The 20,949-nt window shown below is 34.9% G+C and overlaps 1 protein-coding gene and 1 long non-coding RNA gene across 2 annotated transcripts; one reads left to right on the forward strand and one right to left on the reverse strand.

Moving 5' to 3' along the window:
• Positions 1-575: 575 nt before the first annotated feature.
• On the reverse strand, positions 576-19,019 carry LOC125273788. The gene is made up of 4 exons (XR_007186121.1): positions 18,692-19,019; positions 9,659-9,708; positions 6,485-6,603; positions 576-1,428 (listed from the first exon to the last, which is right to left on the reverse strand). It is a non-coding gene; the product is annotated as an uncharacterized LOC125273788 (long non-coding RNA).
• gata2b (GATA binding protein 2b) lies at positions 3,510-10,485 on the forward strand. The gene is made up of 5 exons (XM_048199452.1): positions 3,510-4,476; positions 5,409-5,951; positions 6,722-6,864; positions 8,985-9,110; positions 9,642-10,485. The coding sequence occupies exons 1-5, from the start codon at positions 4,218-4,220 to the stop codon at positions 9,873-9,875; spliced, it is 1,305 nt and encodes a 434-aa protein (XP_048055409.1). The 5' UTR covers positions 3,510-4,217; the 3' UTR covers positions 9,876-10,485.
• Positions 19,020-20,949: the final 1,930 nt, after the last annotated feature.

A 20,949-nucleotide genomic window follows, 5' to 3' on the forward strand; every position in this document is an offset into this window, starting at 1 on the left:
AGTGCCTGTACGGTATGATAAGGAGATAAAAGGAGTGATGGAGAGAGAGATAAAGGGAGAGGGAGAGGGGGAACTGACAGTCTGCAGGCACCCAGTCCGGAAACCCAAAGCGGGCAACAGTTACCCAGCACATCCCCTTAAAGCTGAAAACACTCATGCACGCATACACTTAATCTCTTACCACACATTTGTGCATACTGCACATACTGGAGAAAAGCTTGTGTGCATTTGTCCCCCAGGAACTTTCAACATCTAGGTATTTGTTTCAGAAGCAGACCTTGCTAAAGTTTAAAAGCTACTTAATGTGACGTAATCTTTGCTATATTGAATTTGTATAATCAAAATAAGATGATAAATATCTATATTTGTCATTATTCATGCTAATCAGGCAAGTAAATTGAAAAATAGGGCCTGAAGTAGTCGTCAGGTTGCGTGCTAAGCAAGTTCTTTTGGTGCAAAAGAAGCGCCATGATTCTGAAAGCACAGAATGGCCAGAAGATGGCAGCTTTGAGTTAAAAATGACCAAAATCTGACCTCCAACACGTTTATTTGATTGAAGCATACTAAAGGTGCTCAGTGCCATCTCAGCAGATTCTTAATTGAAGTCCATTATGGCTTAACATAATAAAGATTGGGGAACAACCATTGAGTATCACCCAATTCCATTGTATATAAAAATATACCTCAAGATTTGAGTCAATCTTGTCCCCTTCGCTCACTAAAACACCTTTTTTTTAAGCTTACTTTCATATTATGTTTCTTATGTCCAACTGCCTTGCACTTACACAATCAAAACACTGATACAATTGTTTAATATGGCACTATGTTAATAGATAGCAGTAAATTTGCTCATGATCTTGCAAATTGTCACTTTTTAATTGTTAGAAATAAGTGAGACCTATTCTCTAACTTAAAGGTATACACATTCAATTAAAGTCAGAATAAAGTTGCAAAGTGACATCGCTTTTGAAATATCTTAGAATACAATGCTCATGAACAATGTCCAATGCTAGCACTTCCTAACCATTTATACTAGCTTTGGCTAATTCACCTTTAATGGGCCTTTACGAAGAACTGCTACTGGCATCCCAAGATATACACCATTTTCTTTTAACAATTTTACACTCTAAAGCATCTCTCTATTAGGTGAGATGTTGCTCTGGTAATTACCTGCACAGAGTGAATCGGTGTGTATAAAGTTCGTGTGTGTGACATGAAAGTAATTGGTTGCACTCGGAGTGGCTGCACTTAACGAATGTAACATGTGAGCAAAAGCAAGTGTCCGTTACAGCACCTGTCCCTCTGTCTGAAGAGGGATGTGCATATGTATGACACACACATTGCGGTGCACCAGCGCTCCGTTTCATACCGGAATTAAGCCAGCAGCCCTGTATCCTGATGTGGTGAAAACCAGGCCTGCAAGGCATTCTGGGTATGGGAGGGGGAGAGGGTTATTCACACTACAACATCTTCACACACATTCACTGACATACACAAACAGGTGCACAAAATGTACACACACATACACATTGAAAGTTTTTTATGATTTCCACAGGAGGTTTAAATCAGGACAACAGTATGCTTTCAGATATCATTAATTCAAAATCATGTCTGAAGTAAATCATTATAATAAAAGAATGTATTGATTTCATAATTAAAGTCCCTTTGATTACATATGCTTAACTGTGGTTTCATAAAAAACTGGCAGCATACAGTATTTGGTGTTATGTAATCAATCAATATCTAATCTAACAGATTTCCAATCTAATATCAATAATATTTCTCTACAGAACAAAAAAAGTATTAACAATACAGGTGTGATTTGTAAAACAAAAACAAGGAAAGGTCAAACTCGGTCAAAAAATACCTGGCACTCATAATTACATTGAAAGTAAAATTATGATTAAAAATAACTGTTAATGTGTATATATTGTGGGTAGTTTAATATTCCCTTCTGATCCTAGGCCTGAGAAAAGGAAAATATGATTGACATGTTGTTACTGCAGTAGGCTGTTAATACTGCCTTCCTTATTCTCTTTTGCGGAGGAAATGAAAAGGCAATTAAGGGATCATGGGCTACATTGTTGAGCTCACTCTGTCAAGCACAGAGAGAGAGAGAGTGAAACAGAGAGAATAAGAGAGAGAGAGTTCGAGGTTCAAATGTTTATCATACACTCTCAGAAAAAACATTCAAAAGCTGTGACTAGGATGGTACTCTTTAAAATGATTCTAATATGTACACTTTTGGTACCAATATGTACTTTTGAGGTAGTAATATGCACTCTTTAAGTACAAAGGTGTAGCTTTTGAAAGGGTACCTCCCCGGTGATGGCTTTTGTATCTTTTATTTCTGAGAATGTACAGGTTTTATGAAATCTTAAGTTTCGTTTCAACGCAAGCATATACTCTATTAGATGCGGTCATTTCTTCAAAGGAACACAACAAAAGATTGCACAGTGGTGCACTTGGTCATCCTACTGAGTTGACTACATGTATAAATGTATTGAAATCCTAACCAGTTTTATTAAATACTGCTTTTTTTTTTTTTGCATTTGATTACTTTAAAACTGAAGCAGGGGAGAAAGGATTGTTTTACAGATAACAACAAACAAGGATGTAAAATGGAATTTATATGAAAAGTTTAGTTTTTTTGTCACTGTTTCATCACGGTGGAAATGCACATAAGAACGAAATTATCATTGCCTGCTTTAAAATTTTATGTTTGATATTGATAAATCATATTATCTAAATCAGCAGGTTTTCTTGTTTAATATGTTTAATCAAATGTAACTTACATAATATATAGGCTAGTATAACTGACTGATTCACAGATCATTTTACGTAAAACGTAAAATGACAATGGTCTGATATTGAATGGCAGCGGCAAGCGACGTAAAGAAATGTCATCTCTCTCTCTCTCTCACCCTGCCTGACTCCCTCTCACTTTCTCTCTCTCCCTCATCAAAGTGATGGAAAGATCTTATGAGAGTCAGGGGTAGGTGGTCAGCGGTTTCGTGTTGTCATTGACCGCGCACGAGACGTATCTGCCGAGACAGACAATACGCGCGCGCTGGCCAGAAACTTATTCCCTGAATAATTAAAGCTCGGGAGAAGTCGACGGAGGACGTTGCATTGCTTCGTAGAGGGGAAAAAAAGAATACTCACCTCACCTGGAGATATTTATTGAGCTTGCAGGGTTTTTTTCAGGTTCTACTTTATCTTCAGTTTCATAAACTCCTATTTTATTTTATTAATGCACTCAATTCAAAAAGAAATAGGCTACAATACAATCTGTATTATCTGATATAGAATTACCAGTTTTTTTTTTTTGTTGTTGTTGTTTTTTTTTTTACATAAATCTTATAAATAATATGCATTTGTATAAATTACTTATAATTTTTTTGTTTTCGTAAATTTTTCTGAAGGTGTTAAGAATAAATGGCTTATCCATTCGCATACGCTAATGGGTGAAATGTGGATTTGACCTGCAGTGAAACGAATGGATGGAGAGGCGTGTTGTAAATTGGAGTTTCAGGTGTCAAGCTGGAAAAAGGGCAAACTCTAATTGGCTAGAAAATCATTTATGCTGGCGGGAGGAGTCCTCCGTCGGCCTCTGCCTCATATACAACTCTTTTGCACACTGGTTTACTCCTAGTTGCTAGTGTGACTATACCTGTGGCGATCATCCCGAAGCTTATCATCGTAGGCACGAGTAGCCTACCTTTTGAACTGTAGGCGCGTGTCATGGAGTGACGAGATAAGAAGTACGGATACTCTTCTTGGACTAATTTTTCAGCCTCTGCTTTTCTCCAAACTTACAGGATTTGTTTCAAACATTTTCTCAAGAGCTACATCAGTTCATACCAACACATATAGATGAGGAAATCAGCTGTGGTGTTTGTGTGGTATCTGCACGCGCGAGATTTCTATCTTTGAGGGCATCGCTCGCGCGCATCCCCTTGAAAGCGAGGAGGTGTCACACCGCTGCCAGTGACTCTCAAACCGCTCAAGTCACACGCGTCAGACACGCGAACTCCTGACTTAGGCTAATATTCTATAGTCATTGACGTTTACGCTGTCATAAATATTTATTTAGGCCTATATTTAAGATATTCAAGAAAACTTCACTTGGGGAAAACACGCTGGATAAACTTGGAATAACTTTTTTAACCGCACAGAAAGATTTGTATCCCTGTCCTACGGGAAAGCATCATAAGATGATGGAGCTCCCTGCGGAGCCCCGGTGGATGATGCATGCTCATCATTCAGCCTTAATGGGTACTTCAGATTCAGTGTCTCCGCACTCTGGTTTAGGACATCACAGTTCGGGATATATGGAGCAAGGTGCCCCATTATTACCACCAGACGAGGTAGATGTATTTCTCAGTCATTTAGACTCTCAAGGAAACCCCTATTATCACACACACGGGTCCCACTCTCACACTCGTGCACGAATGTCTTACAGTCAAACGCATGGTGAGTAGGCCTGGAGCCTCTGTCCATTTTCCTTCAATTTTGTCTTCTTTCTTATGTAGCTTCTTGTGTTCTGGCACAATTTTGAGTTTGAACGAAATATTTTCACTCTATGAAATATGTTTTTTTTTTTTCTAAAACGTTTATTGGGTCACAATATTCTACTGTTGCCAAACAATTTCCACCATTATCAGTCTCTCGAAGATTCATCTGTGAGGGATTTGTCATACAGTATTGTAATAGTAGCCTACATTATTAGGCTAATGCTATTATTATTAAATAGCTAATGTTATGGTTGTATAGTAATTCTGTCATGTGATGACTATTAATTTTACTGAACAGAAGTTCGAATTAGCTTATGTTAGACTGACGACTCTTAAAAACAGTCGGGTTGGAATTTATTGAGGTTATAAGTATTGGCTCTGTAATTAAGTGTAGGCTATTTACAATTTGTAGGCATACAAATAAAACATTTACAAAGATTATTATTTAATCTATGTTATATTTACAATCAGCCATTTAGGCTATGTTTTTATCGAATGTATAAAATTTGAACAAAGCTAATGCGTTTTGAATCATGACAAAATTTAGTTTCGCGTAAGTTAAAATAATATGCAACATCGAGGGCAATGATTCTTAAGTTTCCAAATATTCTGAGATATTAATTCTAACTTAAATTGATACAGTAATATTTTTGCTTCTCCACTGAGAAATCTGACCCCTCACAATAGCATAATTTGATAAGTGCGATTTAAAATATTTTGGTGTTTCCTCATTTGGATTGTAATACAACACTTTTTTTTTTTTATTATTGTTTTTAAGTGTGGTTAAACGCGGAGTAAAGTTAGAATTAAACTGACTTTTAGCAACGCATTGTGTAGGCCTATACACAATTGTTTTTTTAAGGATATCTTTTTTTTCTTTTCTTTTGGCAGCACGGCTTACGGGTGGCTCAATGTGTCGACCTCACCTTATCCACACCCAAGGGCTTTCCCTACTGGACAACAGCAAATCGACTTTTTCGGCGGCCCAGCACCACAGCGCATGGACAGTCAACCACCTGGGCAAAGCGGTTCTGCATTCAGCAGGCGCCGAGAACTCAAACGGCCCATACACGAGCACCGGCACACCTGCCCCAGGTTCGATGCAGTGCCTGTCAATGACGCAACACTGCAGTCCTCAGCTCTACTGCCTACCCCCTACTCCACCCAAAGATGCGTCCCCTGACCCTGCGTGTGCTGCTGTGAGGGACGCTGGGAAGTACCATCTCCATCTTGTCGACGGGATGAAGATGGAGTGCTCCAGTCCAATCCGCAGCAATCTCGCGCAAACTACAACTCATATCCCTTCATATTCCGATTACGCTTTAGCTGGAGCGCACGAGTACCCCGGCAGTGTGTTTCATTCCAGAAGTCTTCTCGGCAGCAGCGCGAGCAACATGACGTCAAAATGCAAAAGCAAAAGCCGCGCTTTCTCAGGTAAGTTCATAGTTCATATTAAAAGTGGAACCTATAACAGTTTAATTGTCTAGCTTTAAACATCAGCTGCCGGTAAAGGAACCAAACTTATTGTGTTCATGTAACAGTATAAGCCTATACAGAATAATGCTCTACTTTATTTTATTTTATGGAACAGGTAAATACCAATTGGCATTGCAATAAATTACATATGCCTTGGACACTGTAATGTCTTGCCATAATTTGATAACTTTGTTCACACACACACACACATTATTTTTAACCATACTGATTATTATACAGATAATTATTAATTAGACTAAAAACATAATTTGCACTATTAGTATTTTTTAGTATTTATAATGGCATAGAAATTATTTTGTAAGTTGTATGGTCACAAATGCACTGTATTTATCTGTTTTGGGCCATGTTAAATGGTTAAGCTTAACATGCTACACACTTCTAATTCGACAATAAATAACTGTAATGTAAAAAAAATTATAATTAACTTTTAATTTATGCAAGTAATGCATTAAATGAGTAAGTTGTTTTACCTGTGAAAGCTGTTGCTTCCTTGTGGGTGCTATTCTTTAGATCCTCACCAAATAGCGGCACTTATCGGTAGACCTTATCGGGAGAACCGATAACTCAAAAGTAGAAAAAGTGTGAATATCTGTAAAACAAATATTAAACTGATTATCAGTCTCTTTCTATGTGTAATAAATAATTTCAGCATGAATAAGTTGTTTACATTTTTTTTTCAATCTCTGTGCTATAATGTGTTCCGGAAGGTCGTGAATGTGTGAATTGTGGAGCTACATCAACTCCTCTGTGGCGGAGAGATGGAACAGGTCATTATCTGTGTAATGCATGTGGACTCTATCACAAGATGAACGGCCAGAACCGACCACTCATCAGACCCAAGCGCCGACTGGTTAGTGCTACAAACATACATATACACACCTTTACAAAAACACGTTCAAACATGTTAGACAATAGAAAACTGATTCCTTTCCAAATACAACTTGTGTACAAGCTGTGCATTTGATCAGTTTATAATAAGCTAGGAATCAAACCCATGACTTTGGCATTGTGTATTGCTCTATAGTTTGAACTATAGGATTGTTCTGACAAACCTCTTTATATGTTAATGAAAAAAGAAAATTGTTCATGTATGTACTACTAATTTGTAGAGCACTACAGGGAAAACTGTCATATGTTTCTGAGTAGTGTTTCACTTTTTATAATATTGTGGCCATGTAATGTATGATGTCAGTTAGAAAATGTGCACAGACAATGAAGAGAGAAAACAAGCGAAAGGCCTGTGTGTGAGAGTGTGTAATGGACCATTGAGTTTCCATGGCCCTACCCACAGGTTTAAATAGCAAGTAATGAATTAGAATTCATTAACAAGTGTAAACATGACCAGAAATCAGATAGTTCTTGTATTCCTGGCAGGTCTATCATCTTACCTTAATCCATTGTATTCTATGATTATGTTTTAAATTCCTGTCCACCAAATATATTTATATAGTGAATAAATAAGTGAAAAATGTTTACAATTTCCTATTCATGAAAGCTCAGTGTAATGGTTAAGCACAAAGCAGCTGCAGAACTGCCATCACTGACAATAAAGGGAAATGTAATAAATCAGCTTGAAAGTGACTGCGCCTACGTATTTTGTGTGATCCTCTATTCAAAGCGTATTAGCTGTAAATTAGGCTGACTTGCTTCAGGTCTCTTTCTTGAGTCAATGTGTGATGAGTGCTTCTGCATCAGCTACAGGTCGTATATTTGAACAGCGCCTGCAGAGACAGCTCGGTCCATTTGTTTCCTTGGCAGGATGTCTGCCCGGTACCGATAACTTTGTGAGACCCAAAAACGCTTCCTTTTGTGGTTGTTTTCTTGCTGTATTTTCTTTTGGCATGTTGAGAATCTACTATACCTGTATAGTTTTGTGAATTTATGGTATTTGAGGGCGTGCTGCTGTTTAACATGTGAGTTTGAGAGTTAAAGTAAAGATTCTTACGAAGCCAGCATCATGATGTTTCTTAATTTTTCTTTTAAAAAACTTATTTTTCATATTTATAAATATTTATTTCATTTTTTTTTGTAGTATTTAAAGTATTTCTTGCCAATTATTCAAAAAAAAAAAAAAAAAAAAAAAAATTAAGCAATGCACATGTCTGTTCTCTTAATGTATGAAAAGAATACTGTAAAGATAGACCAATACATGTTATGGTTTGTCACTTGTGCCAGTAACAAAGTTGTCACATTAAGCTCTTAAGAGAACGTTTTCTATGTATCTGTGGACCAGCCTATATCCAAAAGGAACAGGACAGAACAGCATGCTGCTAGCAGGTCTAAATTTTCAGACATTCCACACAGGATTTGGACCAGCAATCTTTGTATTATTGCTATAGGTTCTAACTACGGCTCCATTCACCTGTCTTTCAGTATGTTTTTAATGCTTATAATGTGATATAAGATACTCTGCAAAGGAAAAGAATATGAACTTATTAAATAATTTAAATTGAACTATTGTTTTTTTATGTATTATTATATATATATTTTTTAAATTTTAATTATTATATATTAATTTTTGTTGTTGTAAAGCTTAAATGTATTTTTATAATATTGTAATACATATAATTTCACAGTCATACGGAGCCATACATGGTGATGGAAAAAATATTTAAATGCTTTTGCGTTCGCTCACAAAACCTTTGTGTTTCCTTGCAAAAACTTTTGAAATGCTAAGTTTCTCAGGGGAAAGCATAACATTTGCAAGAGAACGATGTCCCGACTATGTACAGTCAGAATATCCTTTTCGAAATTTAACGTTTCATCCTGAATATAAACATTTACTGCATCAGAGAAAAGATTACACCTTTAATACCAGAGAGACCAAATTACGCATAACTTCAGGCTTCCCTTATTAGACTTGAATCAGGCTTTTTGTCCTTCCTGTTCGACCGTATTATATTTTCATTCACAAGCTTTGTTTTGTCATTAATCAATTTATTTCATTTTATGTGTTTTTTTATGTTCCAGTCAGCATCTAGACGAGCAGGCACCTGTTGTGCCAACTGCCAGACAGGGACCACCACACTTTGGAGACGTAATGCCAATGGAGAACCTGTCTGTAATGCCTGCGGTCTATACTACAAACTACACAATGTGAGTAAATGTGTATCTGTCTAGCTTTACTCTAGCACTTTGTATAGACGGAAAACCCCCCAAAAAACTTATATATGTTGAATTTCTACTAGGTTAACATCCATTGTTTGCATTAAAAATGATAGAGTTTTCACCTAAAGTGGACTCTTTTTAACGTTAAATATGCTGGCAGTCCATCACCCTACTATTTAAAACATTAAATAGTATAATTATTGCATAAATGTTGTAATAGAGTGAAGCAGGGATGATGTCAAAACCTGGAAGACTAATTTGCCACTGGTTCCCTCAAGATTTTCCAATGGGGTTTTATAACCCACATGGGTGTGTGTAATTTACGTTGTACAGCAAAACGTTCAAGTATCATCAAGTTATGTTTATTACAGACCTTATTTTACTCATAAATTGAAAACCCCCATTATAAAATCTCATAGAAGAATCTTGAGGGAACCAGCAGCGAATTAGTCTTCTGGGTTTTGACGTCATTGCTGCACCACTCTATTTTAGTGTGTTTATCTGTGTTTGTGCATTCAGGTGAACCGTCCACTTACTATGAAGAAAGAGGGGATTCAGACACGCAATAGGAAAATGTCAGGCAAACCTAAGAAGAGGAGAGGAGAGCACTTTCAGCAATTTGACAGTTGTGTACATGACAAACAATCCACCTTCAGCCACATGGCCAACATGCCCCACCCCTTCAACATGACTCCACCCATACAGTTACATCCTGCATTCAGTCACAGCAGCTTAGTCACTGCTATAGGATGAGAGACACCTATAGAACATACCATACTTAATGAACACATTAAATGCATTCTTCAGTTTGCATGTTCAGGTGAAGGACATTTCATTAATGTTTCAGGCTTAAGTTCAAATGTTCTTTATGCAAATCATTAAATTCTATTTTGGCTTGATTTAAAAAGTTGCACTTTATTTTGTGGATTTTTGAAATGTATTTTAAGCCAACATAGATTCTGATTGTAGTAAACCAAAAGTTTAATTAATTAGCCAGTTCTCATTAATAATAAATATCCCCTATTTATTCAAATATAATCACAAGTACATCAACTTTTATGCCCGATTATGTCATCTATACCACTGCACTGTATCTTATGTAACTGTGAAGGAAGAAGAAGCCCTGCGTTTTAAAGATCATAATATAAATACATTTTCTATACCATTTCTAATGATATAATTATTTCTTTAATTTATTTTTTCTTTGTCCTTATTTTCAAGCTTTATATATGAACTAGTATCAACATCAATAGCAAAAATTACACTTTTTTTGTACACATGCATTAACAGTAACACTCAGAACACACACTTTTTTAATGTGTACTTATTTTAAAATTTTTGTTAATAAATGATTTAAACACAATGTTTTTTTGTATGCGAGTCTTTGCCTTATTTATTAAATACTGTTGTGAAGACGCTATTGTACAAACATATATAAACAATCCAAGAGACACGTGTGGCCTTACACGCCTCTGCGCAAACAAGAAAAGAGCTTATCAGCATGCCGACTGGACTAAAAGCAGTGAATGAGCAGCAGTACTCTAGAGAGACAAGAGAAAATGGAGAGATTAGATAAAGATGAAAGAGAAGAGAAAGTCTTCAGGGTTTTTGAGGCGTGGTCAAGACCAGCCTTGTCTTTAATCCCTGCTTACTTTAACAGATGTACATTATGTATTATATCCAAAATGTTACAAATGTTATCACACTATGAATAATATTAAACATGCCAAGACAGTGGAGCACATATAGGACTCCTACATCATTTTTATAAAAGGTTGCAAGTAAAAATAATTATGGAGTAAATGGAATATATTATATCAAATATATTATATAGCATATATGTTATATCAAAAGTATTGATTTATATGATTTATTTATGATTTGGGTAACCTAACATTCTTGGGTAACCTAAAATTAACTAGTTATAATATATATATATATACAGTACAGTCCAAAAGTTTGGAACCACTAAGATTTTTAATGTTTTTAAAAGAAGTTTCATCTGCTCACCAAGGCTACATTTATTTAATTAAAAATACAGTAAAAAACAGTAATATTGTGAAATATTATTACAATTTAAAATAACCGTGTACTATTTAAATATATTTGACAAAGTAATTTATTCCTGTGATGCAAAGCTGAATTTTCAGCATCGTTACTCCAGTCTTCAGTGTCACATGATCCTTCAGAAATCATTCTAATATGCTGATTTGCTGCTCAATAAACATTTATGATTATTTTCAATGTTGAAAACAGTTGTGTACTTTTTTTTTCAGGATTCCTTGATGAATAGAAAGTTCAAAAGAACAGCATTTATCTGAAATACAAAGCTTCTGTAGCATTATACACTACCGTTCAAAAGTTTGGGGTCAGTAAGAATTTTTATTTTTATTTTTTTGAAAAGAAATTAAAGAAATGAATACTTTTATTCAGCAAGGATGCATTAAATCAATCAAAAGTGGCAGTAAAGACATTTATAATGTTACAAAAGATTAGATTTCAGATAAACACTGTTCTTTTGAACTTTCTATTCATCAAATAATCCTGAAAAAAAATATTGTACACAAATATTTTGTACAATTGTACACATTAAATGTTTCTTGAGCAGCAGATCAGCATATTAGAATGATTTCTGAAGGATCATGTGACACTGAAGACTGGAGTAATGATGCTGAAAATTCAGCTTTGCCATCACAGGAATAAATTACTTTGTGAAATATATTCAAATAGAAAACAGTTATTTTAAATTGTAATAATATTTCACAATATTACTGTTTTTTACTGTATTTTTAATTAAATAAATGTAGCCTTGGTGAGCAGACGAAACTTATTTTAAAAACATTAAAAATCTTAGTGGTTCCAAACTGTACTGTATATATGATATTGTTCTAAACCAGTTTCTTTGTTCTGCTGGACACAAAAGATATTTTGAAGAATGTTGGAAACCAAAGAGTTGCTAGTCCCCATTGACTTCCATAGTATGAGAAAAAAATTACTATGGAAGACAATGGGGACCAGAAACTGTTTGGTTGCCAACATTCTTTAAAATATCTTCTTTTGTGTTCAGCAGAACAAAGAAACTCATACAGGTCTGGAACTTGAGGGTGAGTAAATGATGACAAAATTTTCATTTTTGGGTGAACTATCCCTTTAATATTACTGAATCAACCTGAATACTGATTTTTAAGTTCAGTATCTTAAAGCACTTAAAACCAAATGATTTAACTTTTGTATGTCTTCTCTCATCACAACATGTCTCTCATGTCCCTCCGTATCGCTGCCCTAAATCACTGTTTTTCTATAACTTATCCATACTTTTGTCAGGCTAAAGGACTCATGAGACCTCATTCTCCGATATATACACTACCGTTCAAATATTTGTAAGAGTAAGATTTTTGTTGTTGTTTGAAAGAAATTAATACTACATTGCAGCAAGGATGTATTAAAATAATCAAAAGTGACACTAAATCCTTACATTGTTACAAAACAAATTATATTTTCGATAACTGTGTTTCTTTTGAACTTTCTGTTCATCAAAGAATCCTGAAAAAATGTATCACGGTTTCCACATTTATATTAACATTAATTAACATATTATGTTAATATATATTAACAACATCAGCATAGTATGTTTGTTCAATCTTCAATCTGACCTAACAGATGTAGTTGTTTGCAAACATTCTGTCTGAAACTGGGACACAGCAGAACCCTCCCATATAACACAGGCCAAGCAGTATCCAACCCCTTTCAGTCTGTCTTTTCTTTTCTCCTCCTTATCTTCCTGTTTAGCAGGTAAATTAATTCATCCTCTGTCTCAGAACAATCACTTATTTTAAATGACAAACCAACTGTGAGCGCTCAGTTCCCATCTCCAGGGACAGCTTGTGTGGTGTGAGTGTGTGTGTGTTTTACTGTCATCCTCCTGGAACAGAGTAACAGATCTGCTTACTTCCCTCTCCCTCCTCTCTTTCTCCACTCTTTTATTTTCCCTGTCCTATTGGTTTTGTCCTGAGAGAAACCTTAGAGGCAGGAAAGTAGGCCGGAGGCAGGAGGGGATTGAGTCTAAATACACTGTTCAAAGTTATCAGACTCAATAGCAGTAAATGCAGACATACTCGTTAAATCAAGAGCCTGTGATTAAATTATGCCGCATATTATGGAGGAATAATAAAAACTGAACTTAATATAGAATTCTATTTCAATAAACTAAGCTATTGCTGTAAATGTTTACGTCTAATTAAATACATTTTAAACAAAAAAAAAAACATATATATATAATTTGATGCAAAATTCAGTCAATGACTAAATTAATGAACATAATTCACAATATCAAACTCAAATACTAGCAAACTTCTATGGAAGGTTTGTGAAGAAATATATTTCATCACTCCCATGATGAATAAAGTGCATTTCCCCCATTCCCTATCCTTACTGTGATGCTAAAGAGGAATAATTTGGTAACACTTTACAATAAGGTTCATTAGTTAAATATTAGTTAATGTATTAACTAACATGAACTAACCATGAGCAATACATTTGTTACAGTATTTACTAATCTTCTTTAACATTAGTTAATAAAAAAATAAGGTTGTTCATTGTTTGTTCATGTTAGTTCACAGTGCAATAACTAATGTTAACAAGATTTTAATAATGTATTGGTAAATGTTGAAATTAACATTAACAATGATTAATAAATGCTGTATAATGTGCATTTCATTATTAGTTCATGTTAACTAATGTAGTTAACTAATGTTAACTAATGAACCTTATTGTAAAGTGTTACCAATAATTTTCTAAAAGAGGAAACCAATCAGAAAAGATAAGATGAAACAAGTAAACAAAAAATCATGGATAGAGCTGTGAAGGGAAAGAAAAATGGAATGGGGAAAAAAAGAGCAAGCAGAGAGTAGGCCGACTATAGATTTAAGATAAGTTGGCTGACTGACAAATATTTGTAAAATGTGCAGAGACAGAATGAAACAGAGTCAAGAAAGAAAGAAAGAAAGAAAGAAAGAAAGAAAGAAAGAAAGAAAGAAAGAAAGAAAGAAAGAAGATACAGATTTATAGAATCTGAAACTTTTGAGAAACACAATCACGCACAAGCTAAACCTGGGCGCACTTTTTGGACTAGACAAAGCCATCTCTTTTAGTTAGTTGCTATTGTGTTTTTATTGTTGTGATTGAAAAAGCCCAGAGGCCTATGGGTAGAATAGCACTCACATTGCTACAGTAACCCGAGAGATGTATTGAGTGACAGCTGGGTCATTAGAACATCAAATGTAATTAGTAAACATATTGAAACCCTCACTATTCAAACTAACCCTACACATATACAAGCTACCTTTATGTTTACCATACAAAAAAATTACGTCACATTTTGATTTAGGTTTTTAGTGTACACTAAATGTGAAAATTGTGTAAAGTGAAACAGGGTGGGAAAGAGGTTTGGTTTGCCATTATTGTAATGAATGATGTTATCAAACATATTCAAGTGATTAAACATAAGTTTTTTCAGATAAGTAAATGAAACCATCACGCTCATGCATCCACCTCTGTACACACACACTAGTTTGCCTCCTCCTTTTACCCCATCCCACACTTACATTCAGGTAATTGTTTGTTTAGAGTCTGTATCTAATTTAATAGCTGTAATCTAATAGCTGGCTGTTTATCGTTCAAAGATAAGATGGAGGGCCTGCTAATTTTATTAGTCTCTTCAGTAAGGGATGTGGGAGGCTTTTACCGCCCTTCTAATTGGTCCAATGAGTCGGACAGTGAATGAGCGTAACCTGAACTGTTCAAAACAGAATGACCCCTGTTACTTCCTTTCTTACTGTCTAGCGATTCATATTGAAGTGTCTGTCACTTGCGTCGACAAATTGATCACAAAACATAAAATGACAGTTTGATGCACTCCTAAACAATTGCATGCAAACCTCAAAGGGCAAAGGTCACAATCGTTAGCCTTTAACACTTATTGGCGGCACACATCTATAAAATGACTTTTGCATCTACTCATATTCTTTTAAATTTCTGTTCAGACTCATAAGCATTGAATTATCTATTTTAGACATGCAAATGATGCATAAAATACCTGTGTGACAAAGTTAAATTCTTCAGTAGACAGTGACAATGCTGCTGACCTGGAAGAAAAGTGCAGAACAAAAGAGAAAGGGGGGTGTGGACTAATGGTTGTGTGGACATAAAGGCCTAAACAGAATAGGTGCGATAGAACAAAGGGGCGTCGAGATAAAGTGCATTAGAAGAAAGGATGGAAAGTGGGATAATGTACTGGAACAAAGCACCTCTTGAATGAATGTGTTACATGACTGTTTTTTTGTGGACGTGGACCCTTATACTATAAGAGTGTGTTACTTTATGACTCTGTGAAGACAACAGACTTCAGCACAGAGGGAAACATGATATATGTATGTGTGAGTAAGTGAGCAGCTTACGATATCTCAGCCTAAAATCACTTCCATTGCAGGCTTTAAAAAGACCTAAATAAAATATGTTGATGTAAATAATTCCTGCAAAAGTGAACCTCAGATGTCCTTTCACATGTCAGTAATATTTAAAAAAAAATGTAATTCCTTATATACATGGTATTTTCATGTAGCTCTTTGAGTGTGTATGAAATTTTAAAGGTCTGTAAAATGCACTAAACTTTTGATTCACAGAGAGACTTAAATAAATCTATAAAATACAAGGACACTAGTCTATATCCAGCTAAAAGCCCAGTTAAAGTAAATGATGTGATTAGTACAGAGGTCTCTAGCAGTAGTCCATTGATTTATAGATGGATAGATTTTTTTTTTTTTTTTTGCTCAATTGTACAGCTGATTGATTTATTGAGAAAGCTCTATGTAGAAAACAACTGATGCATTTTGACAACTTTGTGCCATTACAAATTAAGACTAAACTGATGAATTTCATGGCTTGTAAGATTAATTGCCGTAATTAACCAAGCAAATAAGAATATGTATATATATATAAATATTATAATCTAAACCACACCCTATCGATAACAGAAAACTTTCTACATTTTTACATTATTTACGTTATTTCTATACTGTTTTTACAAATGAGAATGTCATCAAAAGGTAGTTTTGTCAGGTTTGGATAACTTTTGGGCACAAATTTGTCCCCAAAATATGGTTAAGTAGGTAAACACACACTCCATTCACATTCCATAGACAATATGAGTTTTATACCGTACAAAGTAAATTCTATCCCCTAACTCTAACCCTACATGCAAAAAATGCTGGGTTAAAAACAACCCAAGCTGGGTAAAATATGGACAAACCCAGCAGGTTGGGTTAAAAGGCACCTATTATGCCCTCTTTCACCTGATGTAATATAAGTCTCTGGTCTGGTCAAGTTTCAGCTTAAAATACCCCACAAATTTGCCCCTATTTGGGGGTGAGCAAAAACATGCCTTTTACTATATTAATTTATTGCTGGCTAAAAAAATAAATCCAAAATTGGTTGAAAAAAATGGCTGGGTAAAAACAACCCAATCCCTGGTTTTGTCCATGTTTAACCCAGCAGTTTTTCAACACAGAAACCTTTTACATTTTCATAAAACACCACTTAGTATGATTTATAAGCTGTTTTCCTCAAAGGGAACCAAAAATGTCCACACAAGACACGGATCGGATATTGCCATCACACACTCTAAAAAATGCTGGGTTAAAAAAAACCAAGCTGGGTAAAATATGGACAAACCCAGCAGGTTGGGTTAAAAGGCACCTTTTATGCCGTCTTTCACAAGATGTAATATAAGTCTCAGGTCTGGTCAAGTTTCAGCTTAAAATAACCCACAAATTTGCTCCTATTTGGGGGTGAGCAAAAACATGCCTTTTACTACATTACTATCAGTGGTGTAGTCTAAAAAAATAAGTGGTGTACTATTACCCAGACCCCCCCCCCCTCCCAAAAAAAAAACGACAAAAAAAAAAAAAAAAAAAAACATAAACATGCCAGTAAATGTGTTTTATGTTGTTGTTCACTAGTAAATGTTTCATTAAAAACAAATATATACAGGCATTCTAAAATTGGTTGACATTTTTATTGCTTTACAGTTTGACTATTATTTAAACATGCTGCTTTGGAATTATATTCACTGTAAAAAAAAAAAAAATGATATATCTGAAATTAAAGTTTCATTTTATTCAAAAGGGTGTTAAAAAAGTCAATTATTCAAAATTTAATTTATTAACATTATAAAAATGGTCATGAGTTTCACAAACAAACAAAAACAGTAGTCAGGCTGAATGAAAATTTAAACCACTCTCTGTCGGTAGGTGGCGCATATGGAACAGCAGAAATAGAGTTTTTCCCCGGTACCTCTGTAAACTCAGTTTTGTATTATTTATATACATGTATATCAGTTTGACAAATTTTCTATTCAGTGTGCCAAAGAAGTCAAACTATATCATTTTCCATTATCATAGCATTTGTTATGAAAAATAGCAACCTACACATAGCCTATAGAAACATGTTTGACTTTCTCTATAGCGTTTTAAAGTGTTTAACTCTCAATAGAATTCAAATGGATCGCACATTTTATCATCAGTGTCGGAATGGAAATCTTATCAAACTTTTGGAGCTTGATAAGATTCAGAGAGTAAAGTTAGCCTAGTATGTTTATGATTCCCGCACCACTAATGATTATAAACAAGGCTTCAGTTGCGCTGATGGTCTTTTCAGTTCGTAGGAAACTTGGAAAACGCATTATGTAGGCTTTAATTAATTAATAGTCTTATTTACTCACCACCATTTTCTCACGCCGAGACCGCTGCAGTGAGAGAAATGCCTCAATGCACGGCTCAAAACACCGAGCGGCGTTATCGGATTTTCACTGAGCGCGACACGCACTGTGAAGCCTGGTTTTTAGCCGACTATGAGCGGGACAAGGTATGACAGAAGTGCTCATGCACCAATTACATCAACGAATCGCGACACAACAGCATTGGACACACAGTTAAAGGGGAAGCTAACAGGACAATATTTTATGGACTTTCGAAGCAAAAAACAAGTGGGTATACGCAAATACTGATCCTTAGAAGTTGTAATACGCAAACAGCCCTGAGCAAAAAGTAAGCATACGGCGTATGCGTGCGTATCGCCCCGACTACACCACTGAGCTATATTGCTGGCTAAAAAAATAAATCCAAATTTGGTTGAAAAAAAAATGGCTGGGTAAAAACAACCCAATCCCTGGTTTTGTCCATATTTAACCCAGCAGTTTTACACACTATATTACAATATAAAAATGTAAAAGTATATATAGTAATATAATGATCGGTCAGTTAAAAGCTGGGCAATATGAAGACCACACTTGAGTTTGTTTTACACATTTGTACCCATGCGTTTATATTTTCAGAACAAAACTGCTTACCAGTCAGCTCAAATCTCTTGTTTGCTATCCTGTTGCTATGATGCTCTGTGTGGTTTCAAGGGCGTTACTAGGTGGTAGCTAGTTGGTTACTTCTAGTCCTATGTCAAAATAGTTCTCCCCGATGTATTTATCACTAGTTTGGTCACGTAGAAAAGTAATAGCTCACCTCTGTTCAATACGCTGCAACATTTACGGTATCCAGGTATGAATTCATGTCCGTGGCACAGATGCTAACTGTGGAACGAGTTAGGTACCGGAGTTGGGGGTATTTTTTTTTATTTTATTTTATTTTTTTTAAATATGAGAAACCGTGATTAAATGAATAATGACTACGTCTGACTCGATACTAGTGCCCTCTACGTGTGAACAAGTGGTATTGCAGTGTCCACATAGACTAGCGCGCTTTAGGAGGGAGAGAAAATACTCTGTAATAAGGAAACAATCCACGAGATCAAAGAATATAATTAAAAACGTACAAACATAAATGCCAACTGCCCGTGCTGATGTAACCGATAATGTTAATAGCAGTGGTAACTCAAACACCGAGCGTGACTTTACCCCTCTTTGGGCTCATCTCAAGATCAGTGCAGGTCCAGGGGTCAGGAAGGAGACAATCTGCAGCTTCTACCTCATGGGAAATCTTTTGTTTTTATTTCCTTTTTTCTCTATTCCCTTTTTTCAGTCCCTCTTCTCCCTTCTCTTTCAATTTATGAATTTTAAACAGGCACTCTGAAAGACCTTTCTGATGAAGGACCCTGATTAGAGAGGTTAACAGACTCAAGCTGTCATATCAAAGGCTTGTACATGCATGCACTCACACACAAAAATAAAAGACTGAGATTTCTATCTGAGTCACTGTAGGGGAAAAGACAGTAAAAGACGGCATGTGTGTGTGTGTGTTTAAAGATATCTTGAGTCAATGTCACAAACACTGAGCATGGCATGAAAGCCATGTTGTGTTAGACTCACAGAGAGATCTAATGCCTGCAGCGTTTAACTGAGTGTTCTCTCTTTCCTGCTGTAATTAATCAGAGAAATTGAACTTTGCTTCATTAATATTAATGCACAGTAAAGCACACACATACAATGAACTTCTGATCCTTACAAACGAGAAATGAGCGGTCAATCAGTCCGCAGACTGCATCGGGCAATTAGTTCTAGCATGCCATTCAAAAGTTTGAGATTGGTGAGAATGTTTTTTACAAAAGAAGACTTTTACGCTCACCAAGGCTACATTTATTTGACAAAACAGTGAAATACAGTGAATACAGTAATATTCTTAAATATTATTACAATTTAAAATAACTGTTTTCTATTTTAATATTTAAAAAAAAAAAAAAAAAGTAATTTATTGCTGTGATGCAAAGCTGATATTACTCCAGTCTTCAGTGTCACATGATCCTTCAGAAATATTATAATTTGCTGTTCAAGAAACATTTATTATTATTATTGTTAAAACAGTATATATATATATATAGTCAAACCAATATTTTTTGATATTTTTGATATATTTTTACTAGTGGGTGCAGGACACTATAGTTCATTTATGTAAGTGAGGATTGCAAAATAAAGTACACTGTGACATATTATACCCAAAAATTATTCATACAGTGGGCTACCAGTAAAACCAAAAATTATTCAGACACTTTGCCCTCATCATGTTTTGCTTAAGTGTTATCTGACATAATTAAGATTATTTTTTTCTGACACAGTTTAACTCTGAGATCTTGTCATATTAGCATTTTTTAAACTATAGTGAATAAACTGTATTAATAAAAAAAATTTAAAATGTCTTTTCTGTCACTTTTGATAAATTGAATCCATCCTTGCTGAATAAAAGAATACACGTCTTTTTTTTTTTTTTTTTTTTTTTTTTTTTAAATCTTACTGATTTCAAACTTTTGAATGGTAGTTTACAACCACAAAATACTTCTAAGAATATTATAAAGTCACAGACCAATTTCTGAGCTGAAAGACAAATAAAAGAGAGGAAGATATGACACAATTGTTTGTCATTTAAAATGCTAAATGTGTACTTTCATCATATGGAATGAAACATAAAATGAATAGTTGGGCAATAAAGAATTAACCTAAAAATGAAAATGAAAAATTCTATCATTTACTTCTCTGTCGTGTTGTTCGTGACCTATATTATTTTCTTTCTTCTGTGCAATACAGAGGATAAATGTTTTGCAGAGTGACTGGCAGGTTTAAATATGAATGTGATTTGAAAGCCAAGATGAAGGGGAACATATTCAGGGAATAATAACTTAAAATTCAGTCAAAGCTATCGTAAATTGCATGGACTACTTTTATGAACTTTAACGTCAGTTAGATCAACACATCTTCCTATTGGAATAAATGCGATTATTGTAAATCAATCCATGACAGCACATTTGCTAGTCAAAGAAAGTGTGCGTAAGA

This window comes from Megalobrama amblycephala, linkage group LG8, assembly GCF_018812025.1.
Source record: "Megalobrama amblycephala isolate DHTTF-2021 linkage group LG8, ASM1881202v1, whole genome shotgun sequence".
Lineage (NCBI taxonomy): Eukaryota > Metazoa > Chordata > Actinopteri > Cypriniformes > Xenocyprididae > Megalobrama > Megalobrama amblycephala.

Excerpts from the sequence above, each read along its gene's own strand:
- gata2b (XM_048199452.1), top strand. The coding sequence starts at position 4,218 with ATGATGGAGCTCCCTGCGGAGCCCCGGTGGATGATGCATGCTCATCAT. Across the intron at positions 5,952-6,721 it reads CAAAAGCCGCGCTTTCTCAG|GTCGTGAATGTGTGAATTGT; the intron begins GTAAGTTCATAG and ends GTGTTCCGGAAG. Across the intron at positions 6,865-8,984 it reads TCAGACCCAAGCGCCGACTG|TCAGCATCTAGACGAGCAGG; the intron begins GTTAGTGCTACA and ends TTTATGTTCCAG.